Raw genomic sequence first — 16,735 nt, forward strand, 5'->3', positions numbered from 1 at the left:
TCTCTCTCTCTCTCTCTCTCTCTCTCTCTCTCTCTCTCTCTCTCTCTCTCTCTCTCTCTCTCTCTCTCTCTTCCCTCCCTTAGCTCCGTGCATTGATCAGGTTGTTCTCAGATCTGGGCGTTGCGTGCAATCCTCTTTATTCTGACCTGACAACTTACTTCAAATTCACTTCATCGAATATTTACCAACGGAGTTCGTTTTACCCTAATTCTTATTCTCTCTCTCTCTCTCTCTCTCTCTCTCTCTCTCTCTCTCTCTCTCTCTCTCTCTCTCTCTCTCTCTCTCTCTCTCTCTCTCTCTCTCTCTCTCTCTCTCTCTCTCTCTCTCTCTCTCTCGTTAACATTTATTCCATATTCACTCAGTATCGACCGTCGCTGCTTCACATTCACACCAATCTATTCAGTGAGGGCGAGACGAGGCTCCATATTCCTTGATGTGTCTCCCCGCATCACTTTTTCCGGTACATTTCTGTCTCCTCTACGTGTTTCTCCTTCCTCCCTCCCTTATCAGGCTTCCCACTCAAGAAATCCCGCCATCCTCTCCTTCCCCTGGGAGCGTGAGGTGGTTTCAGCTCTCCCCCTGTTCCCCCTGTCAGCTTTCGCCCCCTTTCCCCCCTCCGCCACCCCTGCCTGCCGCCTCCACGCCTCCCTTGCTTCACAGTCCACTCCCCTTCCAGCCTGCCTGCTAACCCCACCCGCTTGTCTGCCTGTCTGTCTGTCTGTCTTCACCTCCCCCGCTTTTGTAATTACAGTTGCCTTAGTTAGTGTGTGTTAGGTGGTGGGGAGGGGAAGTTAGTGTGTGTGTGTGTGTGTGTGTGTGTGTGTGTGTGTGTATTGTAGTGTGGAAAGGTCAAGTTTGGTTGTGGTCACTGAATACTACCAGCACTGAACTTGTTGCCTAAATGTCAGTAAGGCAAGCAATAGTGTAACTTATTGTTGTGATTGTTAATAACGGGCAGAAGAAAGAAGGAAAGAAGATGTATGGACTTCCAATAATCTCTCTCTCTCTCTCTCTCTCTCTCTCTCTCTCTCTCTCTCTCTCTCTCTCTCTCTCTCTCTCTCTCTCTCTCATCTCGGGTAAAAGTTATGTGCCTGTTGGCCGTTACTTCCGCCACCTCAAACAAGATGGTTGACACAGGTGCAATATTACTTGGTGAGAGAGAGAGAGAGAGAGAGAGAGAGAGAGAGAGAGAGAGAGAGAGAGAGAGAGAGAGAGAGAGAGAGAGAGAGAGCTAGCAGTCAGTCACTCAATTGTGCAGCTTGTCTATCTGCTAGTCACTTAGTCATTTAGTTAATCAGTTAATCGCTCATTCAGTTAGTCTCTCACTCACTCACTCACTTAGTTGATCAATCAAGAAATTATTTTCAATCAGACTCACACACGCATACACACACACACACACACACACACACACACCCAGGCCGGCGTCTCAGAATCAGTCATGAAGCTTAAACTCACTCCACCCAGCCAATAGCGTCACAGGAGGTATACGTCACGCCCACACCTCAGCCAATCAGGTGCGTCCAGGGAACTTTTCCTGCTCTTAGTCCAGGCTATTGACTATTGACCCAACGCTTCCTCTCCACCCACCAAAAAATACTCGCATAAATAATTAAAACCCTGAAAAATAGAAGAAAAAAAAATAACCCACTTCACTATTCCTATCACCTGTTATTACCTCCCGTTAGAAAAAGGGAATGAAGTTTGTCGTTTTCTTTGCATTTCATTTCAACTCTAGCTGAGAGAAGACGAAGGACAGGAAAGTCACTCGGTATTCGCTTCTTTACTTTAAGCTTCAAATTTAACCTGTAGTTCGATTCCTTGGCTCGAGAAATAATAACGGAGGGGAGGAACACGGAAAGAGGGAGTAAGGGGAAGGGGAGGATGAAAAGATATGGTATGATGGGAGGGTGGAAGGAGAAGGGAATGAGAGAGGAAGGCAGGAAGGGAGGAAGGGAGGAAGGGAGAAAGAAAGAGTAGGTAATAGACGAGGAGGGAGAGAGAGAATAGGTATAAATGAGAGAGAGAGAGAGAGAGAGAGAGAGAGAGAGAGAGAGAGAGAGAGAGAGAGAGAGAGAGAGAGAGAGAGAGAGAGAGAGAAGGAAAGGGGGAGATTGTAATGATAGCAAAGGAGGAAGAAGGAGGAAGAGAGAAGATGGAGCCAAGAGGGGAAGGGAGAGAGAGAAGAAATAATAAAAGGGAGAAAAAGGATAAGAGAGGGGGAGGGAGAGAAAGGGAAGCCAAAAGAGACGGCTGATTTGTGTCCGTAAAAGGAAAAGTCTTTAATAACTTCCCCTTTCCTCTCTCTCTCTCTCTCTCTCTCTCTCTCTCTCTCTCTCTCTCTCTCTCTCTCTCTCTCTCTCTCTCTCTCTCTACGTGTTGCTATTCCAGTCACTCCTACAGTCCCCTTCCCGCCAGAACCACACCCATTTCTTATCTACACACCCATCACCACCACTCCCCGCATCTCACTGCCTCTCCCTGTCTCTCCCACCCTTACCTGTCTCCTCAACATCTCGTCACACTCCTCTCCTTTATTCCTTCGCCACGTCATTATCTCTCACACCTTTCCTTTATCACTCCTTTTCTGCCTCTAGTTATTGATTTCTGCCTCTACCTTCCCTCTTCTTCCCTATAAGTTATATATTAAGTCGCACCTTTCCATCTCACTTCTAATGGAGACTTCAGCACTTCACTCGCCCGTAACCACCACTACCACCATCACCATCACTTCAGGCCTCGTGATAACCTCTCTGTAAATTTGGGTTTGGTTAGGTTAAGTTTAGTTAGGTTAGGTTCTCCCTTGGGATGGCTTAGGTTTGGTTAGGTCCTTCCTTAGGGTTAAGTTGGGTTAGGTTAGGTCTTCCATTGGGTTATGTTGAGTTAGGTTAGGTCTTTAGGTTAGGTCCTCCCTTGGTTAAGTTGGGTTTGGTTAGGTTAGATCCTCCCTTAGGTTAGGTAACGTTAGGTTAGGTCCTCCTTACGTCCTTCCTTAGGTTAGGTTAGGTTAGGTCCTCCCTTAGATTAGATTAGGTTAGGTGCTCTCTTAGGTTAGGTTAAGTTAGGTTAGATCCTCCCTTAGGTTAGTTAAGGTTAAGTTAGGTTTGGTCATCCCTTAGGTTAAGTTAAGTTAGGTTAGATCCTCCCTTAAGTTAGGTAAGGTTAAGTTAGGTTAGGTCCTCCCTTACGTTAAGTTAAGTTAGGTTAGATCCTCCCTTAAGTTAGGTCCTCCTTTCTGTCTCTACCCTTCCTTTCCTGCCCAGTTCTTCTCTCCAGTCCTCTCGTCCTCACAAGTTTCATATTATCAAGTCACACCTTTCCGCCTCACTTCTAATGGACACTTCAACACTTCAACCGCCCGCCACCGCCACCATTACCACCACCACCACCACCACCACTAACACCACCTCAGAGCTCATGGTCATCTCCGCTCTGTAAAGTTATTAAAATCTTCACATAGTTTTGCGTGCAGGATATTAATATGCATCTGGCGGCGTTGCTTTCCCGAGTCTTTGTTTATTTGTTAATTCTTTTTAGCGTATTTTTTTTTATAATCCTGACCTTTGTAACTGGAGGGAGTGTTTAATTTAATCTCTCTCTCTCTTCTCTAACACCTTGCCATTGAGTTTCTTGCCTCTGCGTTCTAGTCATTGTTCTCTCGTAAAGACTGTTTTCAAAGGCCACAGAGATTATTTGTTTGGTCTCTTGTGTTTATTTATCCCAGTGGTGATGCAGAGTGCTTCTTTAACCCTCTGAGTCTGGCGGCTGTCTTATGCTCTTATTTACGTTAAGATTTCATCATTTTACGAAGTTTCATGGGTGCTGTCTTAAAATCAGTGAGCTGTGTGTTGTGTCTAGTAAAATTCTCGGTCTACTCGTAAAAGTATTTAGTTTCACACGATTTCGAGTTGAAGTGGACTAATTTACTATGTTCCAAGAAGACACCCGGATTTTCAGGGTTAAACTACCACTGGAATTATGTATTGAAAACTCTATTAAATTCCAGCAGATAACCAATTAAGCTCTCATGTATGTGTATCCCAGTGGCGATGCTGAATCTTTGTTAAACTACCACTGGACTCTTACAAACACCGCTGGAAGAAGAAAAAAAAAAAAACACTAACTTCCAGTAGATGATAAATTAGGTTTTCATTTTTTTCCTTACTCATGGTGTAGAATCCTTGTTAAACTACCACTGGAATCACACAAACACCCTTGAAAAATTGTAATAATTGTAATAACCAATTAGGGTTTCTTTTTCTCCATTGATGATGTAAAATCCTTGCTAAATTACCACTGGAATCAAACAAACACCCTTGAAAAACCCAAGTAACCTCCACTGAAGCCTTTTGAAACTAGTGGACAAGGAACACAGAAACGTTTATGGACACGAGCGTTACTCCTCTCCATCTGCTCCATCCCCTCCTCTTCTCTCCTCATGTTCTATCATTCACACAGAAACGTTTAAGAACACAAACTTTGTTCCTCTAATTCTTTTCTCTTCTTCCCGTTCTCTCTCCCTCACAGAAACGTTTAAGAGCACAGACCTCATTCCTTCCCTTCCCGTTCTCTTCTCTGTTCCTTTACATCTTCCACATAGAAACGTTTAAGAACACAAACGTTGCTCCTCTAATCCTTTTCTCTATTCCTCCTTCCCGTTCTCTCTCCCTCACAGAAACGTTTAAGAGCACAGATTTTATTGCTTCCCTTCCCGTTCTCTTCCCTGTTCCCTTACATCTTCAGCACAGAAACGTTTAAGAACACCATCTCACTCCTTCTCTCTTCTCTTCTTCACCTCGTTCTATTTCCCCATCTCTCCTCCTTCTTCTCCTTCTTCCATCTTCTCTTTCCCCTTGTATTCTCATCCCATTCCTTCTCCTTACCCTCCCAGCAGCACGGAAGCTTCCAAACACACGGCAGGGATTGGATTAACGTGCATCGTGACGTCATCCATAGTTAGCTAATCACAGGGGCCCGCGGGAGTGACGTCACGAGTCCGTCTCTATATATAGTGCGGCATTGCGGTGGTCAATACAACTCTGGGAAGTATTCGGGAAGGTCTGCGTGGCTGGCGTGGCAAGGGCGTCCGTCGACCTTACAGTAGTAGCGGTGGTGGTGGTGGTGGTGGTGGTGGTGGTGTGGAGTAAATATCACGAGAGTTCACACGCCACCCTGGAATGTAGGTCGAGGAGTGGAGTGTGTTGAGCCCATGGCTTGTTAGTGTGAGGAACTGGGGGAGGAATTTAAAGTGATGGTAATATATCTTAATCCCACAAGAAGGGATAAGGAAAATCATGGAGAAATAAAGCAAATCGTACGTACTTTTAAAACCCCTTGGAGTGCCACTGAGCCTGTAAGTGTAAGAAAACTGAGACCAGGAGAAATTTAAAGAGATGGTAATATATCGCAACCCCAAAAAGAGAGGGAGAAAAGATAGGGAAAATTATGGAGAAATAAAGCAGATAGTTTGTGCTCTTAAAACCTCTTAGAGTGTTAAAGAGAGAGAACTGAGACCAGGAAAACTTAAAGAACAGTAATACGTCTTAATCCCCCCAAAAAAAAGGAAGGAAAGATAGTAAAAGTGATGTCGAAATAAAGGGAAGTGAGGCCACCACGAGTTTAAAGGACCCTAAAAAAAAAGATGGAAAAATCATAGAGAATAAAACAAATCATTCAGTTTTACACGTGTCTTAAGGTCGAATTCTTAAAACGTTTTCAAGGGAAGTGAGAATGAATTAAAGGGAAGGCAATGTCTTAATCCCAAAAGAGGAGGAAAAAATTATGGAGAAATATGGTAAATAATTCGATTTCACACGTGTCTTAAGGGAAGGTTGCCTGTTATTGTGAAGGAAGTGAGCCCAGAAGGAATTTAGAGGGCAGTAATATGCCTTAATCCCAAAAAAAGGGGAGGAAAAGATGGAAAATTATAGGGGAAATAAAGTAAATAGTCGTAAGGGGACGGTAACCTGTTTTTATGAGGGGAGTGAGGCCGGAATGAGTTCAAAGAAAGATTATGTCTTAATCCCCCAAAAAAAGGGAAGAAAGGGGAAAATTATAGAGGGAAATAAAGTAAATGGGTCGATTTCTTACGTGTCTTAAAGGAAGGTAATCTGTTTTTGTGAGGGTAGTGAGCCTTGCAGGAAGGTAACCTGTCTTAATCCCAAGAAAGGGTGAGGAGTGAAGGGGGAAAATTATAGGTAAAATAAAGGAAATGTTTCGAATTTACACGTGTCTTAAACTTGCATTCTTAAAACATCGGGAAGGTGATCTGTCTTAATCTCCAGAAAGGAATAGGATTGAAGGTGAAAAATTATACGGAAATAAGGCAAATGGTTCGATTTTACTCATGTTTTAAGCTGGTACTTTTAAAACCTCTGAGAGTTTCATTGCGATTGTTATTGTGAGGGAAAAGACTCCTTCACGAACTTAAAGGAAAGTAATCTGTTTTAATCCCAAAAAAGGGGGAGGAAAAAGAGGGAAACTCATTGGAAAGCAAAGTAAATAGTTCAATTTCACACTTGTATTAAGCTAGTGCTCTTAAAACATAGAATTTAAGGAATCAAGAGGAAGGTAATTTATCGTAATTAAAAGAAAAAAAAAGGCGGGGGGAGGGAAAGAGTATAGGAGAATAAAGTAAATGGTTCAATTTTACACGTGTCTTAAGTTCATATTCTCGAAACGTTTTGGAGCATCATTAGGACTGTCTTCCAAGGCCACAGGGATGATCAGTCGGATCCTCAAAGGTGTTTTTTCTTATTGATGATATAAAATTCCTGTTAAGTATCACCAGAATCGTGAAAACACCCTTAAAATCCCATCAACCATTTCACTATAATTTGCCACGCCTTTCTTCTGTTTTTATTCTTCATTCTTCTTGTTCTTGATCTTGTTCTTTTGCTTCTACTTCTTGATCACGAACCTCACTGCGACTATTTTTTTTTTCTTTACATCACACCAACTAGTTACTGATGAATCTAGTCTTTGAATCCCCTTCTTTTCTTCCTTCGGTGCTTATAAAGACTTCCTACACCGCCTTAAGTATTACTTATTGTTACATATGACAGTGAGGGAATTGAAATCTACTAGAACCCGCACAAACATATCGAGGTAAGACGACGGAATGTTATGAGAATACAAGCCATTGGGTGATTGGCATGGTGGTGTCGACAGGGGGGGAGGGAATCATGCATGTTATTGAATGTTTACAGAACGCAAAGGGGGAAGGAAATTGGGTTTGAATAATACTAGTGCTAAATCGTCCACGTGCCGCATAATATTTCAAGCTGATAGACAAAACACAGCGAGTTAGTAAACGAATCAATGAATAAAAGAGATTAATAAACACACACACGCGAGCGACCGAACAAAGAACGAAACTGCACCAAATATAAATAGAAACCAAATAAATAATAAATAAACCAAATAACCTACCACAAGTTGAGTTTTATTTACGTGTCATCTTTCCAGTCAATAATTAATCCCCTTCCACTAAACTCTCTCTCTCTCTCTCTCTCTCTCTCTCTCTCTCTCTCTCTCTCTCTCTCTCTCTCTCTCTCTCTCACTCGGGGCGTCGTCCGTAGCGTCCCCGTCAGCGCCACTCTCTCCTGTGATCCTGAGACGCCTGGCAACTGACACGTGCAATTACTGGCCACACCTGAGTCGCGCACCTGAGGCTGAATAAACGACGCGCTCCCTCATCCGGTCTTCCCGCGCAGAGAGAGAGAGAGAGAGAGAGAGAGAGAGAGAGAGAGAGGGGGGGGAGAAGGGGGGCAGGATGGGGGGTTGGGATAAGAAAGGGAGCTTAATGGTCAATTTAGGCTTAGTCTTGTGGAAAATGTGGTGATTGCTTTTGTTGACTTGTGAGCTACTTCAGTGTTCCATAAAGAGAGAGAGAGAGAGAGAGAGAGAGAGAGAGAGAGAGAGAGAGAGAGAGAGAGAGAGAGAGAGAGAGAGAACATAAGAACATAAGAACATAAGAAATAAGGGAAGCTGCAAGAAGCGACCAGGCTTACACGTGGCAGTCCCTGTATGAAACACACCTACCTATTTCCATCTGCTATCCCCATCCATAAACTTGTCTAATCTTCTCTTAAAGCTCTCTAGTGTCCTAGCACTAACTACATGATTACTGAGTCCGTTCCACTCATCTACCACTCTATTTGAGAACCAATTTTTTCCTATCTCCTTCCTAAACCTAAATTTTTCAAGCTTGAACCCGTTATTTCTTGTTCTACCCTGGTTGCTGATCCTAAGAATTTTGCTTACATCTCCCTTGTTATAACCCTTATACCACTTAAAGACTTCTATCAGGTCCCCTCTTAACCTACGTCTCTCTAGAGAATGTAAATTTAACCGCTTCAACCTCGCTTCGTAAGGAATACTCCTCATCCCCTGTATCCTTTTAGTCATTCTCCTCTGTACTGATTCTAATAGACCTATATCTTTCCTGTAATGTGGGGACCAGAACTGCACAGCGTAGTCTAGATGAGGTCTGACCAGCGCCAAGTATAACTTTAATATTACTTCCGGCCTTCTACTTTTAACACTCCTAAAAATGAATCCTAGTACCCTATTTGCCTTGTTTCTGGCTTCTATGCATTGTTTCCCTAGACGGAGAGAGTTACATAGATACAAAGGCTACATCACATCAGACCTGCCCATGGAACTACTGAGAACAAGAAAAGGACAGCAAAGAAGAAGGCTGAGAGAGAGAGAGACAGAGAGAGAGAGAGACAGAGAGAGAGAGAGAGAGAGAGAGAGAGAGATTCACTTTAATATTCATACGTCATACTAACTGCTCGTCTTTCTGCTTCCCTTGCTGTCTCGACCAGACACGCACGCTCTCTCTCTCTCTCTCTCTCTCTCTCTCTCTCTCTCTCTCTCTCTCTCTCTCTCTCTCTTGCACTCATCTATTTATCTTTCTCGCAGTCACTGATACGCTCAGATCTGTTGTCTTTGGTGAAAACTCTCGGTTCAGGGGGGTTGTTTACTCAACGATCACCTGAGGATACGACCACGAGACTCCCTCCTTCCCTCCGTCCCTTCCCTCCTTTCCTCCCAGGCTCGTGTCTCCATTATGGGTTGTATAAGTTTCGACTTCGAACATCACGTAAACTTTAAGTGGGCAGGGATTGAACGTAACGGAAACTTTAGGAGTCGTGAGTGAATAAGCAAGAAAAACAATACACGGTCCATTCTTTCCCACACTATGGCTCTTTGGTAACGTTTTGGTCTCTCGCAAGGGCTGATTTTCAAAGGCTACAGAGGAGGAAAAACAATACAAGTTTCATTCTTTCTCAGACCTTGGCATTTACTGAACGTCTTGGTTGTAATGACTGGTTTTCAAAGACCATAAGTGTGATTGTACGTGTTCTTATGGGTGTTTTTGCCACTGATAGTGTGGAAGCCTTGTTGAACTATCACTGAAATCATGAAAACACTCTTGCAAATCTTAATAACCCCCCACTAGAGCATTTTAAGAGAAGTCGGGATGAGATTTCCCAGTAACAGTGTGGAAGCCTTGTTAAACTATCGCTGGAAACTTGAAAGCACCTTGGAAATCTCAATAACCCCCAATAGAGCTTCAAGAGTAGTCAAGATCAGATGACGAAAAGTTTCATAACAGACTAATCTAATATACGTAATTTTCTGTTTATTTTTTGGGAGTATTTAATTGGAGTCAATACGAGTAGTTGAGATCAAACAAAGAAACACCTTTGTAAATCTCAATAACCGCCACTAGAGCTTCTTGAATGTAGTCGAGATCAGACACCGGAACCTGACGGAATACAGAGCCTAATCCAAGGTACGTCATTTTCTGTATATTTATTTATTTTTTTATATATTTTTTTCTTTTATTTATTTATTTTTTTTTTGTGGGGGGGAGGGGCACCTAATTAGAGTCGACACGAGCAGTTGAAATTAGACGTCGAAACCTTCTGGAACACGAAAATTAATCCAAGGTACGTCATTTCCTGTTTATTTTTATGTATTTAATTGGAGAGGATACGAGGACACGAGTGAGCGAGTGAGATTATCCGTCCCTTGTTATGCGTTGTTAGTTTCATCACGACCAGATTACTTCGGTGGCACAGGCAGGCGGGATTACTAATAAAGTGGTGGTGTTGTGCAAGGAGCTGCTTCTGGTGGTGGTGGTGGTGGTGGGGGTGGTGGTGCTCCTGCCTCGACGCCTCTCTGTCTGCCGGGGGTTACTGTTATTGTGGAGGTGGTGGTGGTCAAGGTTTATAGCGAGGAATATTCAGAGACTCTATCTTCCTTAGTTTATAGTGTCTCTCTATTATCATCCTTTGTGGTGCTGGTGGTGGTGCTGGTTAAGGTTAAGGTCTCTATCTCCTTTCCCTAGTGGTGATGGCTGTGGTAGGAGTGTTGGTGGTGGTGTTGGTGGTGGCGGTGAATCTTTAAGCATCTATTTATTTTCTTTAGTGGTGATGCTGTGATCGTGATGGTGGTGAAGGTGGGAAAGGTGGTGGTGGTGGTGGTCAAATTTTAAGCCTCTATCTACTTTCCTTAATGATGGTGATTGTGGTAGCAGTGACGGTGATAGTGGTGAGCCTTCTTCGCTATCCTTGGCGATGATGGCAGTGAAAGTGATGGTGATAGTGGTAGTGAAGCTTTAGATCTCTATCAATTTCCTTTGGTGGTGACGGCTATAGTGATGTCTTTGGTGGTGATGGTGTTTATTCCACTGACAGTGTAGAACTTTCTTTAAAAAATCACTGGAATCCTGAAAACACCCTTGGAAATCCTCATAACACCTTCCTATGAAACTATAACACACATAAGTGATAGTTGTGATGCTAGTGGTTAGTCGTGGTGGTTCTTAAACTTCTATCCTTCACCTCTCACCATCTTTTCTTTCTCTCTACGTTAAGTTATGGTACTGGTAGTGATAACAATGGCTCTTAAACTTCTGTCCTTCATCTCTCAACAGCCTTCCTTTTCGCGCTACGCTATGCTGGTAATGGTGACAAACAGTGGTGGTAATGGTAGTGTTAGTTTAACCCATCCTTCTTCATCCCTCACCATCTTTTCTTTTTATGTTATACTATGAAAGTGGTATCAGTGTCAGTGGTGGTGGTGGTGGTGGTGCTGGTGGTGGTGGTAGTGTTGGTATAGCTTTGCAGGACCCCAGGCAAGACACAAATGGATGGGGAGCGAGTGCAGCAAGTCCCGACCACCTGGAGTGAGGGAACGTAGCGCCTGGATGTATGTAGATCTTGCCCTCTTTATTCAGGACGTGAGACTGTGTGTGTGTGTGTGTGTGTGTGTGTGTGTGTGTGTGTGTTTGCTAGAAGTGTACCTTTTGTGTGTGTGTGTGTGTGTGTGTGTGTGTGTGTGTGTGTGTGTGTGTGTGTGTGTGTGTGTGTGTGTGTGTGTGTTGCGTGCATGTCTTGCGTTGCGTTGCGTTGTGGGTCGTAGCACAGTTTTAACCTCGGAGTCCTTCCTGTTGGCTGCGTTCCCTTTAATTCTGTACCCCTTTTTTTCTCTCTTTCTTTCTTTTTATGCTTATTCATCTATTTGTTTCGCGTGGGACTTTTTTAATTATCATGGATTTGGTAGTGATCCGTTGCTTTTGTTTGTGTTGCGAGTGGCAAGCCGGGGTTGGCTTTTTGTATTGGAATGTGCTGGGTTTGTTACATAGCAGGTGTTCCGTGTTTGTCTCTGAGTGTGTGTTAGGTTACTGAAGATTCTCCAAGATTAAATAGGTAGGGATATTTCACGTTTCTTTGCGTGTGCACTGGCTCATTTTAAAGTGTACTGGGTTTGTTTGAAATGTACTGTTTCTTTTCTTTAAGGAGACCAAAACAAGGGGGACAAAGAATAAGGAGGAAAAACCTGTTAAATTCCTGTTTGCTTGTTATGTATTTGGTTTGCTTGAGATGTGCTGGGTTTGTCTGGAAAGTACAGGACTAGTTTCGTTTCTGGATTTGTTAGAGAACGTTCCGTGTCCGTGGATTTAGAGTGTCATGGCCTTGTTCTAGGTGTTCTGTGTTAGTCTGGGCAGTGTTGAGTTAGTCTGGAGCGTTCTGGCTTAGTTTTGGATGTGCTGAGTTAGTCTGGGAAGTGTTGGGTTAGTTTGAGATGCGCTGGATTAGTCCAGGGTGTTCTAAATTAGTTTGGGATGTCCTGGGTTAGTTTGGTGCGTTCTAAGTTAATTCACGATATAATGGGTTACTTTGGAGTGTATTGGGTTAATCTGGGCAGTTCTAGGGTAATTTGGGATACGCTGGGTTAATCTGAGACTGCTGGAATAAGTAAAATAAGAATGGTAGGGTCAGGTTAAGCTCGCCAGTATCCCAGGACCTGTTGCCTTTTCATGTTGACCGGAAGGTTGCCGCGTGGGAATTGTTTTGGGAGCGGAGATGAATACTGATGTGGAGTTACAACGCACGCAGAGAGGTCGTAAGTGGCGTTATGGTCCAGGGATGGCCTGTGGGATGAGCTGATGGGCCGTGAGATGCCGGGAGGGACTGAAGGGAAGCGTGAGAGTCGGGTTGGGGATCCGTGGAATAAATTGAGAGGCCGTTGGATGGGACAGGAAGGCTTAGGATGGAGTTCAATGGATTGTTAAAGAGATGGGCCTGAAGAGACTGTTGGACGGGAGGTGAAGGTATGGCATGAGGCTGAAGGGGTGTTGAAAGATATATATATGGGTATGTTCGATGAGAGAACTGAAAGAATGTAGGAAGGGTTGAGAGATGAGTCTGGTAGATGGGGCAAGAAGGCATAATGGAGCAGAAGGGATGTTGATGGTTCTGAGCGGTCGTTGGAGGGACAAGACATGGAGTGGGACTGAAAAGGAATGTAGGAATGAATGCAGATCTGTGAGATGGGGATTAGGAAGGAATAAGATGACTGGTAGTGTGATGGGTATGAGGAACTTAAAGAAGAGATGAAGGGTATTGAAATGGAGAGTGAAGGGGTGAGATGGTGTTGAGAGATAGTAGGAAAGGTGTACAAGGTAGTAGGACAGAGTTGAAGGAATGAAGGAAAGGGTGAAGGGCGGAGTGATTTAAAAAGGAATAGGAAAATAAATTATAATGAGATGTGACTGAAGGACTGTAGAAAGTGATGAAGGATAGATGGATTTAGTGTAAGGAGTTATAGGAAGCGATAAAGGCTAGTCAGGCGGTCACCCATCCAAGTAGTAACCAGACCCACCGTTGGTTAACCTGAATGCCTGGATCGGGAATAATGGACTGTAGAAAGGAACGAAAAGCAATGAAGGGATAAACGTGCAGGTTTGACACATCTTGCAATTCAAACATATTTTTTCGCACATACTCATTCTTACTTATATTCAGAACTACATAACCGTGAAGATGAAAACTGGCTTGACACAATTTACAACACAAACCTATTTTCTGGCACACGCTTATCCTTACTTATCCTCAAAACTACATAATCGCGGGAAGGAAAACCGGCTAAGTAGTCAAGGAATAATTCTTTGCACTCGTATACTCGGAAAATTTATTCATCCGGCAGCACAAACTTATATTCCCCAACATAATTACTACACCTACTTATCTCGCACTTGCATGATCACCAGGAAGTCCCAACAACTAATCAAGGAATAATTCTTTATAAGTGAATACTCAGGGAATACAGCGCGGCACCAGCAGGGCAAGAGACACGCTGGCAACACGAATCATGGACAGGAGTGAAGCTCATATTGTTTTTAGACTAGTGAACACACATACGGACACCAATTAATCAGACCGTGCTGCTGAATTTATGAGAGATAATGTTTTTATTTATTTGTTTGTTTATTTGTTTATTTATTTATTTATTTATTGTTTACCCATTTTATGAGGTAAATGTTATTCTCTCTCTCTCTCTCTCTCTCTCTCTCTCGCTCTCTCTCTCTCTCTCTCTCTCTCTCTCTCTCTCTCTCTCTCTCTCTCTCTCTCTCTCTCTCTCTCTCTCTCTCTCATCTATACAATGAATGTTCGAAATATTATTTTTAAGTTTCGCGAGAAAATTAACCCCAGTCCTGATATTTTTGATGTTTTGAGAATTTTTTTTAATGGAGTCGTGGAAGAACTTCATGTGCAGTTATCGAGTCAGATACCACGCATACTTTGGTGTTTTCTCTGTCTTAAGCTCTGTAATTGGCTCATAATCCGCCATTAATCAAATTTCGCAGAGATCTTATTAATGGAACCATGGAGAGGCACGGTCATAGGCAGTAGTGGAGCATCATACCACACATACTTCCACAGTGCTTAGTGCTTTCCCTCTGTCTTGAGTCCTCTGATCAAAGAATCTGCTAGTAATAAGCAAAACCAGAGGACTTAAGGTTAAGGTAAAGCACAAAGCACAATGGAAGTGAGTGTCGGCAGATTACAGAACTTCCGACAGCGACTATGCATGTCCTCAAAAAATCTAGATGTGTGGTAACCCTGAGAGACAAGTTTGCATATCCTAAACCTTCATTTACTCGACTTTTCACCACCACTGTACATGTTCCCGATAACCTGGGAGTGTGGTAACCCTGACAGACAAATGCGCGTGTCCTAAACTTTCATTTCCTCGATTTTTCACCACCACTGTACATGTTCCCGATAACCTGAGAGAGTGGTAACCGTGACAGACAAGTGCATGTCCCAAGCCCTCATTTACTTGACTTGTCACCACCACTGTCTGTACATGTCCCCGAAAACCTAGAAGTGTGGTAACCCTGCACATGCCCCAGACCTTCATTGCTGGCCAGTCACCTCTGCCGCAGTGCAAGCGAGTGAAGCATTGTCCCTCTGCCAAGTGTAATCATTCTCCTTTACGGATATTAAACGTCAGGGCAAGTCCATGCAAACAAATCATTATTCTACATTCTTTTACCTTTCAGCTGGACGCATCCTGGAATGGTCGCCGCTGCGGTCCACTCTGGAACACATTGACGGTAAGTAAGAAAATACCGTAGTTCCAGATGCACTGCCTTCAAACAAATGAGTCACTGCAAGGAAATGACACAAGAAGGGCAGTTTTTTTGTTTACTGCATATTATTTAGTGTCTTGTTTTGCTGCATGACGTGTTTCTGGTGGCCTTGCGTTGCGAGTACCTACGAATTTCCGTGCCATTGTGTTCTGGAGCGCGGCTCGTGTGTAAATAAACCTTGGAGCGACACCGCGTGCAGTATCTCCCTGTATTTTTGTCTGGAGTGGCCATGTTTATGTCCGCGCCGACCCGTGTGGCTGTCCCGGGGGGCGCTATCATAAATGTCGCCGCCAGGAGTAACACCAGGACTGGAGAGAGCGAGAGAGAGAGAGAGAGAGAGAGAGAGAGAGAGAGAGAGAGAGAGAGAGAGGGGGGGGGTTAATGTAGTGAGGTCAAAACGAAACAACAAACCTCACGATGCGAAAACAATGTTACATATGTGAGTGAGAAAAATATCGACAGATTCTCTCATTTGGAAGGACTAAAGCTCCCCTTCCCTCCTTCCCTCCCTCCCTCCCTCCCTGCCTCCTTGTCCGCCACCCTCCCCTGCCGTCCCTAGTCCCTGCCCTGCCCTGCCCTACTGAGCCGTGCCGCCACTGCCGCCACCACCGCTGCCGCCCACGGGAAGAAAATAAAAAGGTGGTGTGTGTAAATATTCGGACAAAGTTTTAGTTCCAGGTAAACGTTTCCGCCGCTTACTCACCTATCTGGCCTCGTTCCCCCCCCTGCCCTCCCCTCCTTCCCTCCTCTTCCGTTCCTTTCTCATTCCCGTGTCTGTCTTTATGTATGTCTCTCTGTCAGTCTGTCTGTATGTCTGTCTTGATATTTTCTTTTTGTTTGTCTGTCTATCTGTCCTGCTGTTTGACTCTATCTGTTTATCTGTCCGTTTTTCTTTGTCTGTCTGTCTGGCTGCCTGTCTGTCTCAAGGTATATAGGTTTATCTGTCTGTCTCCTGTCTTTTTCCTCTGTTTTAGCGTACCTACGTCTGTCTGGCTCCTTTAATTTTTTTCTCTCTCTCTCTCTCTCTCTCTCTCTCTCTCTCTCTCTCTCTCTCTCTCTCTCTCTCTCTCTCTCTCTCTCTCTCTCTCTCTCTCTCTCTCTCTCTCATTACGTTTGTCTTCTCTGTTATCTCTTCTTTCCTTCCTTTTTTAAAACTTGCTCTGTTTGTGTTCGCTTGTGTGATTTCATTTGCATCTCGCTCCCATTACTCGTCTGGGCGTGTTATTGTCTGTTTGTTTAAAGACCCCTCCATTCCCTTGTCTTCTCACTCTTATGTCTGTCACACAACTGTTTTTATTCTTGTTTTTTTTTTTTTTCATCACTCACTTCTTGTGTTATGTTCGAGGGTGCTTATTTTTGCATTTCTTCCTTTTTTTTTATTATTAGTGATACTCGTTATTACACATCATTTCATTGTGCATCTGTAAGGCAGTTGTTCTTATTTTTCTTTCTTTCCGTCATTCACCTCTTGTGTCATATCGGAGTGTTGGTAAGTTTGCATCCTTTTCATTTTTAAATTGTTAGTGGTGCTCGCTAACGTGACAGCTTCAAGACGTGTTTATTGCACCCTGCTACATTCGTGTCTCTTTTTATTCCTCACTGTCTTTCATCGTGTTTCTCTTCTGCCTCAATGCAAGACCTGTTAGAAACATCATTTTCTTTTTCATTTTCTTTCACCTCTTTTCATATTCTGCATTTACTCATTCGTTCCGAGATGTGTTCGGCGTTTCTCACTTTCTTTAATGCGCCCACTGGAGTCATCTCTTCCTCTTCCTCTTA

General features: G+C 43.5%; 1 protein-coding gene across 7 annotated transcripts in view; it reads right to left on the reverse strand.

The window, feature by feature from the left end:
* LOC135115026 (anoctamin-8-like) overlaps positions 1-16,735 on the reverse strand; it is a 127,675-nt gene that overhangs the window by 68,664 nt on the left and 42,276 nt on the right. For 4 of the 7 annotated variants that reach the window (XM_064031459.1, XM_064031469.1, XM_064031494.1 and 1 more), the window contains one exon: positions 14,860-14,904. The exons of the other annotated variants lie outside the window; for them this stretch is intronic. In XM_064031459.1, the coding sequence (XP_063887529.1) occupies positions 14,860-14,904 (45 nt within the window). The remainder of the gene's footprint in view (positions 1-14,859; positions 14,905-16,735) is intronic. 7 annotated transcript variants of the gene reach the window in all.

Source organism: Scylla paramamosain, chromosome 2, assembly GCF_035594125.1.
Source record: "Scylla paramamosain isolate STU-SP2022 chromosome 2, ASM3559412v1, whole genome shotgun sequence".
Classification (NCBI taxonomy): domain Eukaryota; kingdom Metazoa; phylum Arthropoda; class Malacostraca; order Decapoda; family Portunidae; genus Scylla; species Scylla paramamosain.